The sequence below is a fragment of the Alligator sinensis genome, unplaced genomic scaffold (assembly GCF_000455745.1).
Source record: "Alligator sinensis unplaced genomic scaffold, ASM45574v1 scaffold218_1, whole genome shotgun sequence".
Classification (NCBI taxonomy): Eukaryota; Metazoa; Chordata; order Crocodylia; family Alligatoridae; genus Alligator; species Alligator sinensis.
Window position 1 is genome coordinate 229,645 of NW_005842083.1, and position 22,231 is coordinate 251,875.

At 41.6% G+C, this 22,231-nt stretch overlaps 1 protein-coding gene across 1 annotated transcript in view; it reads right to left on the minus strand.

The window, feature by feature from the left end:
• ADGRV1 (adhesion G protein-coupled receptor V1) overlaps positions 1-22,231 on the minus strand; it is a 253,979-nt gene that overhangs the window by 180,066 nt on the left and 51,682 nt on the right. The window contains 3 exon segments of the mRNA XM_025204476.1: positions 5,053-5,235; positions 5,320-5,446; positions 18,643-18,866. Of these exon segments, the coding sequence (XP_025060261.1) occupies positions 5,053-5,235; positions 5,320-5,446; positions 18,643-18,866 (534 nt within the window).

Sequence of the window (22,231 nt, forward strand, 5' to 3'; positions counted from 1 at the left end):
AGACAGGGGCGCCTGCCGCACGGGTGCCAGGCATGGGGGAGGTAGTCCCCGCTGCCCCCCCCCACTGAGCAGGAGGGTTCTGCCATGAGCCCTCAAACCCCACTGCCACATTATGTAAGTACGGGACTTTTTTTATTATTTTTTTTTTTTTTAGTTCCGGGGGCTGGGCTGGGCTGGGCAGGGCAGCCATGGGGGCTTCTCCCACAGCTCCTCCAGTTGTGCCTGCTTCTGCCCCAGCAGGGGGAGCCATGGGGGCTCTACCCAGCTGCTGTTTGGCCAGCCAGCACAGGGGAAGGTGGGGTGCGATGCAGGTGCATCTCGTTCTAGGCAGCAGCAGGGTATAGCCCCTGCTCCCAGTGCTACTGCACCTGCGTCAGCGCTGGGAATGAGGGTTCTTCCCTGCCACCACTTGCCAGCCAGCATGGACCAGGGGGGAGGGGAAAATGTGGGCATGGCATGCTCCCTTCTGCCTGGAGCGAGCTGTGACTGCATCACGCCCCCTCTGTCACCCGGCTGGTCAAGTGGCAGCAGGGCAGAGCCCCCACTCCCAGCGCTGCTGCACCCACATCCCACACCTCCCCCTGCCCCTCCTCTCCCCCACGTAATGCGTCCCTGCCATGGCAGCTTGTCCCAGCCCCAATCCCTCCCTCCCTCCTCCACACCCCTTCCCTCCCCCAACCCCAACAGACTTGCCAGCTGCCTGTTTAATCTATGACCAAATCTCCAAATCAGCCAAAGCTTTTCTGAATTGATTCAGAGCTTTTACTATGTCTCCCAATTTGAGACCCAAATCAAGCCAAATCTCCTCTGAATCAAATCAGCTACTGAAGCTTTGCACAGCCCTAATAAATATGCTGTTTCAGTGAATGGATAAGTGTCTTGAAAGATGTCAAGGTACCTTTCCTCATAAATTTCCTTTACATTTTGCCATTTTATTTTGTAACAGCAGAAAAACGTAGAGATTTTCAAAACTGCATTATCAGCCAACAGCACAGAAATATATCAGTTTACCATGTTTATTTACTAGGACTGTAAATTAATCACAGTAAACATGCACGATTAACGCATTAATTGGCTCTTGTGTTAATTTGTTTAATGCATTAATTGCACACGTAGTTTTGGAGCCCATGCCCAGGCTCCACTCCACCATGTCCAGGCCGCCCAGCAGGGCAGTGCAGACAACTGCAGGAAGACTAGGTGCGGTCTCTGGGCATATGCAGCAGGAGGTTGGGGGCGGGGGGTAGGGAGCATGCACACAGACACACATGAGCAGCTACAGCCTGCACGCTGCAGTGTCATGCTGATAAGTCTGTGGAGGGGAAGTGGGGGCAGGCAGATTGAAGCCCCCCACAGTGAGGGATGGAGTGTGGAAGGGGCAAGCGCTGGGGTGAATGGGACTCTGGGGCTGAGGCAGGTCATGGGATGAAGCTGTTGGTAGCTCGTACAGGGGCACGGGGTGGAGGGCAAGCAGCTCCCTGCTGCTGTGTGAACCCCCAGGGAAGCCATGGAAGCGGGGGGGCATATGCCCCTACATTTGTGTGTGGGGCAGAGATGGTCTGTCCACTGAGGCTCTGCTCCCTACGGCCTTTGCCCCGGGAGCTGCACACTGGCCACATCGCATCCCCTGCCTGCCTGGCTGTGGGAGACACAATATAGTACAAAGTACCTGAATAATTTTCCTTAATTTTGAGTTTTTCTGTGCATAATGTTGAGTTTTTAGCTGTGAGATTAAAATTGCAATGAATTGTGACTATTTTTTTTCTAATCATGCAAGTAATCATGACCATGTTTTAATTTTCTTGACAGCCCTATTATTTAGAAAATTTCACACTGTTCTCAGGAAAATCCTTCTAGTCCAAACTCGGGGGTAAATGCATATATTATTAAAAGGGATCTTTCTTAGTTGTACTTAGGCATATTAGCCCCAAACAATATGGTATCCAAACACTGCAAGGTGCTCAATGTTCTTAGAACCACAACACCCTTGTTAAATCAACCAGCTACCCTATACAGCCTGGGACAGTCCCAAATTTCAGAACTGCATCCTGGTGTCCACAAAGTCACTGAAATGCCAACTTTTTTTCCTGAATACAGGAAATTGGTTCCAAATTGGCCAATTTTCTCCCCAAAAGATTCGCATTGCATCTGTTAAGAGACAGTTACCTATACCTCTCAAGAGACACAGTAAGACATGGCCTGGAGCCAGGCACACATGATTATATTGCTTCTAGTTCATGAGATAGCTATGCAATAAATTAGCTAAACCTCAAATTAGCTGAGCAGCAGAGCTCATTAACCCATGCACAGTGCCACACTAAGGCAACTATACTACTTAGAAGCAGTGGTGGTATAGACTGTTTCTAATTTCAGTGCTGTGTGTAGGATATAGGACTAAAACCTGGATTTTACAATCCATGAGTTGGTAACCTTATTCCTTGTGAGGTAGGACTGTCATCTTACTACAAAGGTGAGGAACTGAGTACCTGATCCGCAAGAGTGTTGGGTATGGGAATTCTGAGAGTTTGTAACCCCTTTTAGGAACTTGATTCCTGCAGGGGAATTCACTAAAAGTTAAGCTAAGCACTAGACATGATGAAGAATGTCTTGCATTTAAAAGCTTCTAATCTCAGCTATGCAGTTGGTCCAATAAAATGTATAACCCTAAGAAATCCTTGTCTCTTGCATAATTTCTGGACCATCACAGCTACAACATAACTCTAACACTACCTAAACAATGTATAGGGTGCCTAAGAATTCAAACACCCAGGACACTAAGGCTTTATTAGGTGCTTAGGATTTGCAGGGACTTTAATAAGATGGAATAGGAATGGCACTTATGCAGTTAATAAGGGGGGTAGGAGCTGGCCACTGAAGGATTTGTTGCAGAAAGAAGGGAGTAGGAGGGGAGGAGAAACAACTCCTAGGAAAATTAGCAAGAAATACCAAAGAGATCTTAAGTCCCACCTCTCCTGCACATTTAGGAGCCTACTTGCAACCCCAAGTTAACATCAAAACAAGACTGGGATTTATATCTATATTTAAACACCTAAATCATCCCTTCAGATGGGGATGCTTGGCTCACTCTTTTCCTTTTAAACAAAGGGAAAAGGAGTTGGCAACAACCTTTTGTATAAAAGCCTGGAAGTGAACCACTAAGTTCAGCCTGAACAGGTTCAAACCTACCACGCTCTGCCTCCTAGGGCTAGAGACAGAAATTACACATAAACCGGTATAACTGATAACTGGTTCAAATCTGTAACACAACAGAGGTTCAGTGCACATAAACTGCTTTCAAAATGGCTGAAACCAGTTTAAGATGGATTTGGTTTCAGACTGAACTGATTTAGGTTAAATTGGTTTATTGAACTTCTGTCCCAGATCCCCTCCAGATTCAAGTTAACTCAGTCCCCCAGCATCCCAGGATGCTTTGTACCTCCCCTACAACCCTCTCCATCCAGGGTGGACAGGCTATCCTTGGATTATGTCTGCTCCTGCCAAGTAGGGAGGTGTGCTCTAGTGCCCCTATCTTCTGACCTGGGCCACTGCAAGCATGTGGCTTCCTTTCCAGAATCAAAAGCAATTTTGTGCCTGTCATGCAGCCCACAATGGCTTACCAAAACTAAATAAGCAGCCCTTCACCCAAAATAATTGCCCGCCCCTGGCTTAGACTAACCCAAGAAGACTGAATTGATTCAGCCTTGGGCTTTTTGACTGTCTGTACTTAGCCTAGAAGAGTGCCTAATCACCAGCCTGTGAGCAAAGGTAGATAAGAGTGATTTTCGAACCTTTCCACTGAAGCTGTTCCAGAGTGCAGAAATAAATGCAAGAATTGTGATTTAAAACAACCATCACAGCTACAACATAACTCTAACACTACCTAAACAATGTATAGGGTGCCTAAGAATTCAAACACCCAGGACACTAAGGCTTTATTAGGTGCTTAGGATTTGCAGGGACTTTAATAAGATGGAATAGGAATGGCACTTATGCAGTTAATAAGGGGGGTAGGAGCTGGCCACTGAAGGATTTGTTGCAGAAAGAAGGGAGTAGGAGGGGAGGAGAAACAACTCCTAGGAAAATTAGCAAGAAATACCAAAGAGATCTTAAGTCCCACCTCTCCTGCACATTTAGGAGCCTACTTGCAACCCCAAGTTAACATCAAAACAAGACTGGGATTTATATCTATATTTAAACACCTAAATCATCCCTTCAGATGGGGATGCTTGGCTCACTCTTTTCCTTTTAAACAAAGGGAAAAGGAGTTGGCAACAACCTTTTGTATAAAAGCCTGGAAGTGAACCACTAAGTTCAGCCTGAACAGGTTCAAACCTACCACGCTCTGCCTCCTAGGGCTAGAGACAGAAATTACACATAAACCGGTATAACTGATAACTGGTTCAAATCTGTAACACAACAGAGGTTCAGTGCACATAAACTGCTTTCAAAATGGCTGAAACCAGTTTAAGATGGATTTGGTTTCAGACTGAACTGATTTAGGTTAAATTGGTTTATTGAACTTCTGTCCCAGATCCCCTCCAGATTCAAGTTAACTCAGTCCCCCAGCATCCCAGGATGCTTTGTACCTCCCCTACAACCCTCTCCATCCAGGGTGGACAGGCTATCCTTGGATTATGTCTGCTCCTGCCAAGTAGGGAGGTGTGCTCTAGTGCCCCTATCTTCTGACCTGGGCCACTGCAAGCATGTGGCTTCCTTTCCAGAATCAAAAGCAATTTTGTGCCTGTCATGCAGCCCACAATGGCTTACCAAAACTAAATAAGCAGCCCTTCACCCAAAATAATTGCCCGCCCCTGGCTTAGACTAACCCAAGAAGACTGAATTGATTCAGCCTTGGGCTTTTTGACTGTCTGTACTTAGCCTAGAAGAGTGCCTAATCACCAGCCTGTGAGCAAAGGTAGATAAGAGTGATTTTCGAACCTTTCCACTGAAGCTGTTCCAGAGTGCAGAAATAAATGCAAGAATTGTGATTTAAAACAAAATGGCCAAGCCCACACAATTTGTGAACAATATAAAAGTGTAGAAAAATGATTTTACCTCTGGAATCCCATCCATCCTTGCTAGCAGAGTAATTACAATTTCCCGCTCACCAGGCTTAAACTCCAGGATTCCTGTGCTTCCATAGAACTCGCTATCTCTGGGTTCTACAATGTAGCGTAAAAATTGCCTAAGCAGTGTCCCCCTGGAGCGGACAATCTGAAGCTCAACAGATTCTCCTTCCTTAAAAAGAAAGCAAAGGTCAACCAGTTTCCAACATTCTCACCAAAGGTCAGCTGGACAGAACTAATTGTTCAAGAAGCTTACTTTTATAGTATAGGGTCCTCTAGTGGAGGGAGAAAACTCAAACACTCCACCAGGATCATCATTTTCCAAAATAATCAGTTCAGAAGTAGTAAAGCCAGATTTAAGGATCTGATTTTCCACACTGACCCTAAGGAAAGAAGATAAGGACTATTTTCAGGTCGGAGTTTTACACACACTACACACACACATTTGAACAATGGCAAATCACAAAAAGTTAATGTCTTCTAGCCAAGTAATGAAAACAATTCTGTAATTAACTGCAAGGAGAAAGATGATTAAGCAAATAAATAACATTTGTATCAGAAAATTTAAATAAAGTTGCTTTTTTACTTCCTGAAATACATTCACTTTCTGTTCCGAGTATTACAGCTAGTTGATCTATGCTTAAAAAACACACACATGCACACAACACACAAAGAAATGCAAATATAATCGCACAAGTGAACACTTAAGGTCAATGCTTAGTAGTGTGTTGAATTTTACTTCTGTATAATAAATAGTTTGAGAGCATTAAGATAGCAATAATTAATTTACTAGTCACACTATTGGGACCATAGCCTGGTATTAATTTTAGTAGGAACAAGACTGGATATGAATATTATGTACTTTATTCTCTCCTGTGCCTTACCACCACTTGGTGCAGAATGTAGAGCCAGTGTCAGGGAGCCAGCCCCAGCTTGTGTAATATTTGAAAGTTTTTTTTCGAGCAGCTTTATTTTGCACCAGGTTCTTGGTAATCTGTAAAACCTGTGAAGTACAGGCATAGCAGAGCTCCCCTTTTCTCCTCCTGACACACTTTCCATTTTAAGTTAGTCAGCAGGAGGCACAGGACCTGAGTCAGTACCATAACTAAGGGAGGGCAGGCAGCGTACCAGCCCTAGGCACCAACTTAAAGGGGACACAAAAACAGCAGCAACCACTGGTGCTGGCACAGTGCCACCGCTACTGCTAGCGACTCAGCTGTTGCTGCCCAGGGCACAAAACTCCTCAACTACACCTCCGCCCAAAACTAGAACATTTATACTGGCAGAATTTTCATGTTGGTGGGGAATTTCTCCATTGGCCATTTGAGGACAGTTTCTGGTCCCTTTGGACTTACAAAATAGCATAAGGGTATCATAATCTATGTATGACATGCATGTGTCACAGAAACCAGTCCTATATCTCTCAAAAACATGGGAATATCTAAATTATTTATATTTTAATAAGAGCCAATGGGAAAAATGGATTCATGGAGTACAAGGAAACTTAGAGAAAAAGTATGTTTTCCAACACATTTCTGATTGATGTTTACCCTAAAAGCATCAACGCTTTTATATAATATTCAGAGAACTTTCTTACATTTTTACCAGCACATCAGACTCTTCACAATGACCCTTAAGTGTGATGACATAAGAGATGCTTTTGCATGCTAGCATTCAAGGATGCACTGAATATCCACTTTGAGTTTGACAATTTGGATAGTGTAAGGGATCCATGGTCATTCACATAACGGAAACCTTGTGCAATATCCATGTCTCCTCCAGAAGTATTTTGTTTCTAAAGAAAACAAGGCCCCATGCATATGACTTTCTAGTCTCACTTCATTCCTACCTACCGTTGGTCTACATTTTATATTAAAGGAATTAACAATCTCATCAGACCAGATTTTAGAATCAATCAAATCAAAAACTCCTCAAAGGAGTCCCAGAGTCACTACAGAATAACTCTGCTTACCTCTTTGTCCTAAACCAAAGGTCACAGGACATAATACAAGATTAGAAATGGCTGGAAGATTCTCATTATTTAATAGGGTGAATTTTCACGTGCACTATCTATCAATTATAGCATGTCAGTAGAAACAGTAATAATGCAAAAAAACCAGGCAGGGTCTATTGAAAGAAAATAGCTCTTTTCATAAGATATCTTCAGGGTTTTACAAAAATCTTACTTTGTCTAACTCCAGTAAGCTCAGTTGTTTAACTGAGGCAAGTTATACTTGAAGTAATTTGAAACAACTAATCCACTGTTTCAGTAAATGCTCAAACATCAAACAGTGAGCTGTGCATTCATAACTTTTATCATTCACAGAGCCTAAATAAAGAAACATTTTCAAGCCAGCACCCCATGTCCTTAAATGAAATAGCAAAGGAGCATGCATTGCCTGAGGAGATGCAGAAGGCATGGTTCTTCAGAGGGAAAGAAACGATCAAGACAACAGAAACTTGTCCAAACCAACCACTTTCAAAACAAAGTGTTGATTCACTGAAGACAAAGGCACAGTTCGTTGCACTTACCCAAAGTACACGACAAACCTTTCTGTCTCTACCCTGTCAAGACAGAGAGAAAGAAAGCGGGTGGGGGGGGGAATAAAAGTCCCATTTGCCAAAATCTTAATAATACACATCTTAGAAAAGAAGAATAAAAAAAGAAAAAAGAAAACACAAAGCCTTTTTTTTTGCTTTTCCAATAGCTAATAACGCTCACTTTATGGGAACCTTGCTTGCTTGGCACTTCCCTGTTGACAAATGCTAGCAAGAGGTTCGGTAGTTCCCACTTGGGAGAGATGACCCCATGACCAATCAGCATGTCGAGACTCATTCAAGGCATTCCTTGAATCCAAGCCCTCCTCCAAGAGCTCTATTACTGCCAAGCACTGTACATGCTCACAAACCGCAGCAGCTGAGTAAATTTTATTCATCTTCATTTGTAATTACTTAGCGCCTTTAATTAGACCACAAAAAAAAAATCTTTATTCTAAGCTCTACATGCCTCTAGGATCTGTTGTTTCATCAATCTGCCAAAACGACTATATAAGCAGATAAACATAGGAGGAGCTTAATGGGATGCATTAAAAAAACCCCACACTTTGACAAGAAACCACATGACGGCTCATCTACAGCAATTTTTCAGTTACTCAGATTACAAAATTACCATATACAAAAGAAAAAGTATTTTCCATACCCCTTAATTGCTTCAATTTATCCAGACACTCATTACAAAACTATAATGACTACTTTATAGTACAGACTAAAATAGAAACTCAGTAAAGTTTTGTAATAGTGCAGTTTTGCTGTGTCAAAGTCTGAACTTCCATAATGATGCATCACAATGTTTATCGTTAGGTTTACAGACTGAAATTCTGACCATACCAATGTCAAAGGAAGTTTTGCCATTAAGTTATATGGAGGAAGAATTCTGCACAATTTTAGAACACAAATTTAACTAAAGAGGGTGAAATCCTGTCTCTACTATAGATCCTGGAAGTTTTGCCACTGGCTTCAATAGGACCAGGATTTTACACATTTTTTTCTTCAGAAAATATATTGCAAAAGTATTCCAAACACAGCAAGCATTAATAAAATGAAAACATTAGGAAGAACATTCCAGGTTTGCTAAATCTAAGTTAATTAACTTTTAATATAAATAAATATAACTCACATAGTTAGATATAGGAGTCTAACATCTATAACCAAATTTCTGGTAATAACACAGGATGCAAATGAGCCATATTGGATAGATTTTTAATACTTATGTTCGAGCTTAAGGATTTAACTTTAATAACTTTTTAATAACTGAAAGGTCAAGTCTGAAACAATATCCTTTTCAGTTGTATTGAGTTATGCTGAACAAATCCAAATATAACTGAGGCACAATTTCTGTTAAGATTATGAACTGAGGAATTTTGCCAGCACCTTATAGCCTGTGGTGAACTTTATATGGGTAATGGGATAAAACCCAGTGTGACATCAATTAAACGGATGAAGAATATCATAAGATTTTAAATAAAAACCGGGTGATCTTATTAAGACAGGTGATAAGAATGTTCTTACATCTATCCCCATTGTAGCCAAAGGGAATTTTCCCCTTGACTCAACAGAAACAAGTCTGAGTCCTGTAAAAATATCTGCACTAGCCAGTTTACATCAGCTTTTCTGACATCATTAATTTGCTTGGCTTTACTGTATTTTTCCTAAGAAGTTCACAAAACAATTATGCAAAATTTAAAATATAAATAGAAAATGTTATACTTAAAACCTTTTACTCACATGAAGTACTGAAGCCAATGGGATCACTGATGGAGTAAGTAATCTGGATCAAAAGATTTACTTGTGCTATGCAAGTATTAAAAGGATTCTCAAATACATTTTTAAAAGTAACCACCAAGACATGGACTTTTAAAGGGGTTAAATCAGTATGGTGAACTGTTCACAAAAAAAAGTAATTTGGCTTCATATCTTGTGCTATATTTTCTTGGGAAAATTGGCTGATCCTACTTATTTTTGTCATTTTTTTTTAGCTTTGGATACTACTGCATAAACCTTCCTGATTTAGGCCCTCGTAATGCAACCTTTTAGACACATGCTTAAGCTATGATTCAATGGAACTGCTGCCGTGCTTAAAACTGAAGCTGAAACAAATGCAGGACTGGGATCCTAATTTTCCCTGCATATAATAGCAGTCAAGGGGCCTAATTCTGCAGTGGAGAACACAACTACCGTTCATGCATATTTCCTGTACAGCCTGTATTCACAGCATTCTGGTTTGCATCAAAGCTTTGTATCATGAAGTTAGGTACTTAGACTGTTGCACACAGTGTATATAACCATAAGGCTACGTACAGACAATCAAACAGCTTGAAGCTGAATCAATTCAATCTTTGCAGGTTAGTTTAACCTGCATAGATTGAATTGATAAGCAAGTGAACAGACATTCACTTTTGATTCAGGAAATGCAGCCACATGCTTGCAGTGGCCCAGGCCAGAAGCCGGGGGGCACTCAAGCATGCCTCCTTACTTAGCTGGAGCAGACAGCTTAGGCTAAAGCTAGCTCACTCGTCCTAAAAGGGGGTGGGGGTGGGGGGGTGGCAGGGGAGTTGCAAAGCATCCTGGGATGCTGGGGAACTGCGATTTAATTTGAATCCGGAGGGGATCTGGGACAGAAGTTCAATAAACTGATGTAACCTAAATCAGTGAAGACTGATACTGCATCCATCCAGGTTGATCTTAAACCAAATTCAGCCATTTTGAAAGTGGTTTACGTGCACTGAATTTCTGTTACGTTACAGATTTGAACTGGTTTCCAATCACTTACACTGGCTTGTGTGTCATTTCTGCCCTGAAACTAAGTATATTTTCACACTTTCTTAAGCAGCATTCAGCCACCACAGGACCAAAAGGTTTTTTTAATGATTTGTGTACAGGAGCTACCAGACACCAGCTTGCCTACTAAGAAACAATAGAGCAAATTCATTTTACATTGTCTCTGTCATAACTGCAGTATGCAAGGTAAGCTTTTTGGTTAAAGCATAGAGCTGCGATTTAGGTTATGAGTTCTATTCCTATCTCTCCCATTGGCCTGTTGGATAATGTTGGGAAGTCTTTTCACCTCTCTGTGCCTCAGCTTCCTCTTCTGTAAAAAGGCAACCTGTGATTATTAATGGCAGATATGGTACAGTATTTCTACTCTATATGTCAGAAAGTATTGATATATATATATCAAAAGAGTTTTAGTTCATTTTTCTACCAAGACATTTATGGGGGGGGGGGGGGGGGAAAAAACCTCAAAAATCAATATAAGATGCATAAACTTTAGTCAGATCACATTCTGAGCTGGTAACTGAAACAAAGCACAAAAAGCTTCTCTCTCAAACATGTAAAAGGCCCTAATAATTCCTAGCATTGCCATAACACATACAGGGTGTTTTAGAAAAATATTATCACCTTAACTGCCTACTACATAGAAACTGACAATTTATTAAGCTTTCCAAGATTACTTGTACCTTCTTCTCAATCTGCTGGTACAGGTAAGATAATGAAGTTAAATGGACTCCAGTGCTGATCCAACATAACAATTTCTATTATCCTACAAAATATTTCCATTTTAAATTTAAAACAAAAACCCAAACAAACAAATTGAGGGAAACATAACATGGTTGAGCTTTAAAGATTTTGGACACTGACCAAGACTTTGAACAAATGGTAAATTTCATGCTTTTTAGAAGCATCTAAAAACCTGAGAATTATCACTGAAACTGTATTGTTGCTGTTATTAATACTCTGTTTCTATAAACGCATTTAACTCTGAGCAGGGATCTCAGGCAAAGTACATTCAAATTGCTAAGGAATGTTGTTTGATCACTTTGCTTCTGACATTTGTATTCAGTGTTCATCCGTCTTTAATTTTTTCAGGATTATCCACTGATTTAATTAGTGCCAAGACCTAGCTTTAAGAAAAGTATTAAATAAAGTAGGATTTGCCACTGTATAAATTCCACTTTGTTTCTCATCACATGGAAGACCTCTGGCCAAGGTTTAATCCACAATGCATTTGATTCTGGAGACTATTTCACTCTTACATTTATTTTTGAATTCATTAAAGCCTACTTATTTTGAAAAGTAGTTAAAGTGACCAGTAGGTATTCAACACAGCACATTCAAAATTCCAGTCCTTATTTCCCATATTTTTATGTTTGAGTAAAACAAGAGGCCAGATCAAATCTGTGAAGTGAAGCCCTACTTAATTTTTCTACAGTGAGAGTCTTAAGCAAGTTTAAAAATGGAAAAATACACATACAATACACATCTCTTTGTAAGAAAAGCAGTTATGATCCTGGGAAAGATGTAGCAACCATTGAAGAACAAAAGTACTGAAGAAAACATTATACAGTATACTAGCATTTCTTTTCAGGCCTATGCAGAGAGCATCTCACAACACATAAGCCTCACTTGATCCCTGAATTAAGGAGCTTACACAGGGTCTTGAATGGGCCCTCCATGATTAGCTGAAATCTATAACCAAGTGATATCTTCTACACTGACAACCTGAAAGTCATCTGACACTTCATATTAAAAGATTCCAAATCCATATTCCACAGTTGTAGTGTTTATATTGCTTCCTTATAACTCAGAGCATAAACCTTTTCTGAGTATATTTACAGACAAGAACATGCAAGTTGCCAGCATGTGTAAACTGATCTAGTTTCACTGAAGACAACAGAACTCAGCTGATTAACAGCAGGTGAGAAAGTGAGCCAGAGTCGTGCCTCTATCCGCTTGTTCCAGTTTCCCAAATTACTTCAAATAAGAAATTTAAAAATGTATGTATTAGCTTTTAAAATATTCTAAGAACTTTATCACTCCTGCCAGGCAAGGTTCTTTGGGTAAATCCGATATCTTTTATTAGACCAACTCAAACAGTTGGAAAAATTCTTCTTTGCAAGCTTTCAGGTACTAACACCCTTCATCAGGCTGAGGAATCATCTGCAGTTGGTCTGTGCTCTTCCAGTTTGAGTGGCTCTTCCGGTCACCGGTTGGCTTGTGGGGGACCCTCCCACCCAGGTTGTGCTCCACTGGTGCCCCCCAGACTCGGGAGGCACGACTTGCCCATGCTCACAACAATTTAAATGAAAAGGGTGTGAGATAAGAATGTTCACAGGATATGATCTCTACATCCGTCCTATTTGATTTCCCACAGCCTGGATACACTGGCCTCAGGACTCACTGAAAGACCTCCTTATTAGATCAGTCTTTTCTTAAAGTATAGGTTTAAACTGGATATATGGTGGCAGGAAAGGGAAATGTTATTTATGATGGCTTAGGTGTAACCAATAAAAGACCAACAGTAACAAACACAAGTTAAGCTTGAGTGGAATCTAGGTGCCTTATGGTACGAATGGACACTACAAAAAACCATTATTCAGCAACCACCTAACCCTGAAGATCAGTAATTCACTGACTCCCTGTTTGACCTCAGAGTTCCCTAGATGCCTGCAGTTTGGCTTCTGCACATGCCCAGAACAGTCCTCATATGAGCAGTTAATCACCTTGCTCCAACCTAAGCTCCTTGGGATCAAGAAAGAAAGCAAAGCAGTGCCTAACTCTTATGTGGGTCCAATATGCTCAGTCCAGAGGAGATGGTGATACTCACCTTTTATATAGTAAACTAGGGTGCCTGCACATGAGCACAGAGGCTGCTCCAATACACTGCAATTACAGTGCATTGGAGCAGACTCAACTGAGTCTGCTGGAGCATGGCAATTACCATACTGCAGCTGCCTCCCGCATCTCTTATATCAGCATCCCAAGGCTTCAAAATGCCAGTGGGGGCGGTTGAACTAAAGCTTATTGAACGAGTTTTAATTCAAATGCCCCCCACTGCCATTTTGAAGTGCAGGGACTCTGATACATGAGGTGCTGCAGTGCTTTAATTAAAACAGCTCTCAGAGCCGCTGTAATTAAAGCACTCCCCCACCCCCCTCAACCCTGGAGCACGTGTAAAAGTTCCCCAGTGCTTAGAGCACTCACCTAGAAAGCAGAAGCCCCAATCTCAGTGTCTGTCTCAGCCTGTGGGAGTTAAAAACTACATTTCAACATCCCAAGAGAGAACCTTAAACACAGGTTATAGGTACGAATCTATCAATATTGTGATTTTGCAGAAATCATTAAATCTGGCATTGCCTGTGAAATCGGGCAATGTCTGTGAAATCTAATTAGTGAAAATAAAAGGCTGGCTCTCCAGAAGGAGCCAGCAGTCCTCATGGCATTGTGACCTGGCCATGTGGCCCACTGGGGGGGAAGGGAGGAGGGGGCTGCCAGCATGAAGGGGAGCCCAAGATGACTGCCACTCCTGCCCCTCACCTCTGATTGGCTGAAAGTGCTTCCTGTTGTGTGGCCCTGTCCCTCTTTACCAATTGATGGTGAGGGCCAGGCCATATGATGGACACCCTTGCAACCAGGACTGTGTGTATGTGAAGGGCTGCACTGGGGGTGTGCTGAGTAGGGTTGCAAGGGCGGCCTGAAGGGCAGCACATTGGCCAACCCCCGCGAGTGGCAACAGGAGCACGTTCCCCGGGGAGGGGCTAGCAGCTGAGTTCAGCCAAGTGTGAGGCATAAGACCAGTACTGCACAGAGCAGGGATGCCTGACTGACCCGAAGGGCTGCATGTGGACTGGCCAGAGTGGGAGTAGTTAAGCCTGATGGCCTGAGGGGGCCGCTTATGGAGCAGGGTGGGTTGCGAGTGGCCCAGTGAGAGGCAGGATGAATGAGGCCCTGTGAGAGGGGGTGGAGTGCAAGAGTGGAATGCTAGAGGCTCAACAGGGGGCAGAGTTTAGCTCGGCCTTGGGCCAGAGCTGTTATAAATTTGCAATGCCATCTGTGGGGCATGGGACATGGTGTAGGGGCGGTATGGAGCCATGTATTTTGCCCCAGGCATCAGGGCATTAAATGGGCAGCCTCCCACATTTTACATGTATTTTATTATCGAGCAAGTCATGGCAGGCAAGGCAGGGCAGACTGCCCTGGACAAGGGGGTGGGCAAATGTTAAGATCTATTCTGACATGGCCTCCTGTCACCTAGTTATAGACTAGGCAGGGCCAGAGTAGAGAAGGAGAACTCTTCGTTCCTCCTGTTGAAGCTGTGCCACTGCACAAAAAAGATTCACAGGATTCAAAGGGAAAAGCCAGACTTCTGGATTGTTATTGTTTTTATAATATAATTCAATATAAAATATATGAATACTTCTGGAAGCAGGAGGCTTCCCATCCCTGCTCCCGACCACCTTCTAGATGAGGCTCCTAACTACAGACCTAAAATGTCAGGCTCCTTCTTGCTTCTTTCCCTCAGAAGTATACTGATTTCCTTTCTGCACTGTGGTCAGGCTACAACAAGGTAGGGGAAAGGTGAGAGTGTCATCATGCCAGCCTTGCCTGTGGTCTGATGGTTAAGACAACCTCCTGGAACAAGAAAGATGTTATTCCTCTAGGCTGAGGAGGGCCTAGAGTCGGGTCTGGCTATGTTTTTAAAGAAAGTAGCAACAACTGCACTTTGCCAAGGACCAGATCCTGTCAGAAAATAGTAGGCATACTCTGACCACATGTACCAGAGATCAGGTCCCCAAAAAACTTATCTGCCAAGTTCCTGGATCTTGATCAGACTAAGGTGGGAAGTGGACACCTAGAGTGGTCTGAGAATATTTAAAAGCAGAAATACAGGCAACTAAGAAAATTTCGGGTCAAACTAGGAAGTTCCTTGGAGTGCAGACACCTCCAAAGTGAAGACATCACTGAGTGGGATTTTTTTCTATTTAAATTGCACATTCAGATCCTGTTTTAGGTATCTAAATTCTTCCTTTCCACCCTCTCCCCACAAATATTTAAACATGCAAAACATATAAATACAACTGCAAATGTCAATAAATAAATATATTATTTACTTGAGCTCATAATGACCATGCTTCATCTATAGCAAGGGTAGCCCACCTGTGGCACAGGCAGCCTGTGTAGCATGGGACAGATCAGGGAAGGGGCAGGTAGCACAGCACCAGCTAGAGCAGGAAGCAAAAAGCAGAGAAGCAGATTGGGCAGAAGGAGATCAAAGTGGCACTCAGAAAGGGTGTAGGGCTAATTTATGTCATACCTGCCCCAAAAGATTGGCTTCCGTTGATCTATTATAGTACTAAATGCAGTGCCTGTGTTTATTTACTGAGCCTACATAGCTTGCTCACTCTACTTTCTCACTTAGACGTATGCTGTTGTATATAATACAGCACAAATGGTTCTCTAGCACACTGTGCCATTGTTTTTATTTTAATTCACAACTGCTGAGCAGTAGTGGTTGCCAGCCCTGGAAACTGAATACTTCTGGTCCTCCACAAAAGAAAAACTATGCAGAAACCAACATTGCAATCTTTTATGTAATACTCTTCCAGTATCCTTTAACCCTGATTTGGAAGAGTCATCTCAACTAATGAAAGCTTAATCTCCATGTTCATTCCATTCTTGGCTTCTGCTAATGCCAAATTTCAGCCCCAAGCTGGAGGGAAATCTTCTATCTAGAGAGCTCTTGATTTTCTCACCTGTTCATTTTTTTTTCTTCCAGTACTCTACTTTAGCACCACTGGCTTTGGCAACAGTGTGAGAAAGCTGTTTACTTCTGGCACACTTCATCCCCAGTTGCTCTCTTGATCAGCTCTCCCTTCTTCCCCCAATAGGCACAAAACAAGAGTGATAAACTCTTTATTTCCCTATTTAGCTCCTCACTGTAGTACTAATTTCAAGGAACAATATCATGGGAATTGAACAGAGTGACTGAAGTAAAGAAGGCTTTTGGTATGTAACACATTAATATTGTAGGTAGGATAGAAGCCGTTCCCCCTTTTGTGCTCTCTCATGTCTTCCATCTGCTTAATTGGTTTTTTTCCTCATCATACTGTTTATTCCCTACATCCTTAATTGCTTCCTCTCACTCTTCCTTCAGTCTCTACCAACACTTTCTGAGGGCAACCACGACTTTCCTTATAACAAGTTATACCCCAAACCACTTTCAGAGAAGTCCAGAAGTTGCTCCTACATTTCTCTCTTCAGTGGATGCAGGCCTTTTATGTAATAAAGAATCTATATGATAGTGATTCTCAACTAGGGTGCCACAGCACCCTGGGGTGGCTCGAGTTCCTTTTAAGGGAGCTTCCTAACCATCTTGCATTTATTGGTGCTTTAGGCTCTAGTGTTTCTGTTCATCAGTTGTGCACTTGTGTGACATGTTTGTATTTGGTGATGGCTACATAGTGATCAGCTTTTGTGATCAGGTAAATCTGCACTTCTTGTAATTGTTTCTTCCAGATATGATATGATATGATTTGAGGAAAGGAAGGAAGTATTAGGTGTTAGCTGTGGATGTTAAAGCCAATTAACTGGGGGATGGAAGTACTACGGTCACAAACTCTGCCGCGACCGATTCAGGCTGGACGTAAGAAAGAACTTCTTCACTGTCCGAGCCCCCAAGGTTTGGAATAGACTGTTGCCGGAGGCAGTTCAAGCACCCACTTTGAACGCCTTCAAAACACATTTGGATGCTTATCTTGCTGTGGTCCTATGGTCCCTGCTGACTTCCTGCCCCTCGGGCAGGGGGCTGAACTCGATGATCCTCCAGGGTCCCTTCCAGCCCAAATGTCTATGAAAGTCTATGGAAGTCTATTATAGTAAGCAACAAAGCTGGAAAGTTGTACCTCAGAAAGGTGGTAGGTGGAATACAAGTGAGCATGCATCACAGACTGCTATTCATTTGGCTGACAGGAGGGTGTAGGTCTTGTTCTGATGTAGCACTGATATCTGGAAGTGGGAAGAATTATACCCTTCTTCTTGTACTAGCATGATGTATTCTGCATTTACCTAATGATTCTGCATGCGTAAATAGACACAGCAGTTATACCAATATTATACTGGTATGAGCTGTTCCAGTATATCTGTTACATCTTCCTGTTCCTACACCAACGTAAGTGAAACTAAGCCACTCGTAACCAAGTATCTAAGTAATTTACTAGAGGCCCTTGGCTACCTCCACTATCTTCATCTATTCCCATCTTTTTTGTGCCTTTATCCTCCAGTCGTGCACATATAATTTCTGTAGGTCTGTGGAGCTAAACCACTGGAACTTTAAACCTGAACAAATCAGGTTTAAACTTCCAGTAGTTTACATACACTTATAGTGAACAGACATAAGAATTCATTCAGAACAGCTGATGCATGTTCTCAAGTGGCAATCCTACTTCTCCTTTTAATATGATTTGCATGCAGGCAGTAGTACGCATTACAGAAATCCAATATGGAGGTGACAAAGGCATGAAAAGCTGTGTGCCAGAAAGGGGAGATTACAACCTCTAAAACTAGGTCACTGAGGTAACTCACTCTAGTAATCAACGTTGCTCGAGAATCCTAAACTAACCAAGTTCTCAAATACAAAGAATGTCAAGGGGGAAAAAAAGAAAGAAAAAAGGAGACTACCATACTTCTTCCATGGATATAACTATCATTAAAAACCACCATTAAAAAAAAATATATAGCAATATATTAACTGTAGTACATGCTGAAGGATTTAGATTATCCGCTGGAATATCAACTTTTTCCCCACAATGCTTTACTATTTAGCTAACTGTAAAAATCAACATTTAAATCAAAGGTAGAGCAAAGTGTTGTGAAGCTGTCCATGCTACAAGTGTGCATCACATCAGGATAACATGGTGTTCCTAAATGTAGATTATTATAAAAAGTTTTTAATAGAAATAAGAAAATGGAATTGGAACATGGATTTAGGATTCTAAATGTTTTTCAAAGCAGCATTCTGCTATAGGAAATGTAAAGGCAACTCTCATTTGATAGGAAATAGAATTTACATTCCTATATTACCCTCCACTCAAAACATAGCCCATCCATAACACTGACCTAGGGTATAATGTCCCCTAAGGTTTCTAGCAGAATCCTGCATGAAAGAGCTACTAAGTGCTGTGGTACAGTGTAATTATAAGGACTTAAAAGTATTTTAGCACTGTATAAAATTAGGGTACAATACCTGTCCAAAGTTAATGACACAGTTTCATTCATTTCTGGGATATCATCTGCTTTGACAGTAATGTTGATTGTAGTATCACTTTGTCCGGATAAAAAGACAACAGAGCCATTAAAAGGACCTATATCATCATGTGTTACTGCTCTTGGATTGAGGCCAGAAGGTCTTAGACTCCAAAACACAGTTGCCTGACCATCAGTCCCATCTCGATGCAAGGCAATGGAGACCTAGAAAACATTTACCAGCCTGAGACTTGCAAAATATTATCTGGACATGAGTACTGTGAAATGGAAGGCTTGATTCTCCTTTCACTTGCATCATTGTATATCAGTAATAACACCAATGAAACCAAAGGAGTTCATAGAATCAGAAAATTAGGGTTGGAAGGGACTTCAAGAGGTCACCTATTCCAACCCCCTGCTCAAAGCAGGACCATCCCCAACTAGATCATTCCAGCCAGGGCTTTGTCAAGCTGGGCCTTAAAACCCTCCAAGGATGGAAATTCCACCACCTCTCTAGGTAACTTGTTCCAGTGCTTCACCACCCTCCTAATAAGAAAGTTTTTCCTAACATTCAACTTAAACCAACCTTTGCTGCTACTTGAGACTGTTGCTCCTTGTTCTGTCATCTGTCATCACTGAGAACAGTCTAGCTCCATCCCCTTTGGAGACCCCCTTCAGGTAGTTAAAGGCTCTTATCAAATCCCTCCTCAGTCTTCTCTTCCAAACTAAATAAACCCAGTTCCCTCAGCCTCTCCTCACAAGTCACGTGCCCCAGCCCCAAAACTATTTTCATTGCTCTCTGCTGTAATCTCTCCAACTCATAGGTGACGTGTGGGGGGGGGGGCATGTGCCCCGCCCCAATTTTGGCCCTTGCCATCTGGGGAGTGGGGAGTACCAGCCAGTGCCCGCCCTGAGAAGCACCAGTGACACTTCTGGTTTGCCACCAGCACTTCCAGAGCCAGTGATTGGCCTCTGGGGGACCCCCCAGAGCCAGGAGACACCAGTTGCCCATGCTCCAGCTTGTCTAAAAAAATTATCAAGACCCCCAGGGCTGCTTTTTCCAGCTGGCATACTCAGAGATCCACCCCCAGGCTTGAACTCACAACCTCTGGCCCCACAGTTCACCACACCTGAGCCACAGAACATGAGTTGTATCAAAGAAAACCTGTGAAAATACGAACTGCATGTATTCATGTGCATTCATATTTTTATTTGAGTATATGTTTCGATTAATAAAGAGGAGATAAAATAAGCTGTCTACAACTTAATTCAATTGACAACTTAGCAGACAACCACAAATATAATGAGCTTTGTGTAATGGAATTGCCAGAGTTCATCTCTTCAAAAAGCAAAATGGGTTTTAAAGATAATTATCATAATTTTACTTTGGTTATTATAGTACCATCTCATTAACTAATGTGTTGAAAGTAATTAGCAGGTTTTAATTAGAGCTTGAGTGGGGAGGGGGAAACAGTCTGCCAAACAAGCTGTCCAAATTTAGGAACTGTGGAACGATCTTAATTAAAACAACAACGAAAGAAAGGGTAAGCATGAGAAAAGAAATGTATAGGCTCCACTTAGAACAGAGAGAGAAATGTTAATTCATTTCAAACAGCTTCTTTCAGCCTCATAAAAATCCAAAATAGTATAACATTTGGATAATACTGTGCCTGACTGGCAAAATGATGCTTCTGCATTGATAGGTCAATTGTGTAACAATCATTTCCATGAACTGATAGTTCATGATCTCTTTCATTTGTGGAAAACATCTTAAAAATCATGGAGAAGCATACTTTGATATCCTCAAAGTCAACAGAGCAGTGATATGATAAAATGATATGCCTTACTTAAGAGCAGTGGGAAACAACAGTCCAGTGTTTCCCTCAGGTCAAAAGTTTGCAGAATATCATGGAGGTTATTCTGCAGGGAGAACCCTCAACCTCAGATGTAGTAACTCAGCTTAAAATAAAAGAAACAACACAGCAACCCAGTGTGGTAGTTCTCAGTGCTTTTTGGTAACTTTCCACATTTTCAGCAATTTTAGAACTTGAGGGACTTAGTTTTATTTTTATTTTTGATTGAGTAGGAAGGACAGTTTTTAATTAAAGAGTTATTAGATTATCAGATATATAGATAATTTTTTATTTTCTGCACATTTAATTTCAATTTGAATGGAATAGAATGGTCTACATTATTCTGGGCCTTTAAGGCCTGCTTTGATCTCTACAAAGAGCATTGGTTTTAAAACAACAAAATAGCAACTGCAACAAAGGTCTGCTGATTAGAACTTGAGCCCCAGTCAGGAAAGGCTCCCTTTCATGAACCTTATAATGAGGGTTAATCTAACCCAGCAGGCAGATCCTGTCTTGACCTTTTAAAGGGATAACTTTTTCTAATATGGTTTTAAAACAGGCTTTGACAGGGTGGAGATTAAATCTAACCCTGAACAATCAGCTGATGCTGCATTTTAGCAGCCAGGATAACAAAGGACTTGCCAGGAAAGCTAGAGGCTGAGTTAAAGTGGAATTTTCAACTTTAACTTAAGTATCCTGACTTAAGTACTCTGTTTCAAATTGTTACACTTAATCATTGCTAGTCTTTTACATGGAAGACTACAGTAAGTTTGATTTACATGCAAATTAAATTCGTTATCAGGCAGGAACATAATTTAGCTGCTATATTCCTTAAAAAGAAAAAATATTTTTCCCTTGTGGCTCCAACATTTTATCAGTATGTAAAACTTAGGAATGAGGATTAACCAAACCTAGAACCTGAACACGAAGTTTGGGTAAAGTTTAGGCCCCTTCCTAGAAGCTATATATACTGCTTTAGGAAAAGCACTTAGACAATCAAATTATTCTTTTCACGTCCTTGTCATAAATTAACGTTTTTCCAGAATTGTGCACAAGTGGTGGGTCTTTCCATTGCTGCAGCAAGGTCCTCCTTTGTATAGGTCCTATCGAGCAGTCAGCAAACAAACCAGTGCTCCATAGTCTGCACTTCACTACACTCATATATATTTTTGTCATTAGAATAGCACCATTTGATCACATCTTCCTGATCTTCCAGTTTATATACACAGGCGATTCAGACATTGCCATGTTGGCCAATCTAGAGCAGCCCTTCTGGGAAGGTCTTCCTGGGGATCCAGGTCCGGTTCAGAACACCTGATTGCACATAATTTTTCCTTCCATAACCTCAGTCACACCCTGTTAGTCATAGTGTCCAACGGCACAACACTGGTCACAAATAACTTTTTTGCGCTTTAAGCTGTTTAATTACTTCTCTGTGACCATAGATTAGATGCCTGGGGTCTTCCATCTGCCATGATCTTTCATTTTGTCTCGCTACCTTTCTTCTGATATCACGTGGTGCAATGCCAGCTAGTAAGTACAGGCTATCCTTTAGTGTTGGCTTTACATCCTGTTATTTCATGACAGCTGTCATTTAGACCTGGGTCTAGTTTCTTGGAATGAACTGATCGCTCTCATACTGGACACACATACTGTGCAAAAGAGTAACACAAAGCAATAGCAGTGGTTTGTAATGTGGGGTTCACTCCCCACTTTAAGATGACCAGCTTTCAAAGT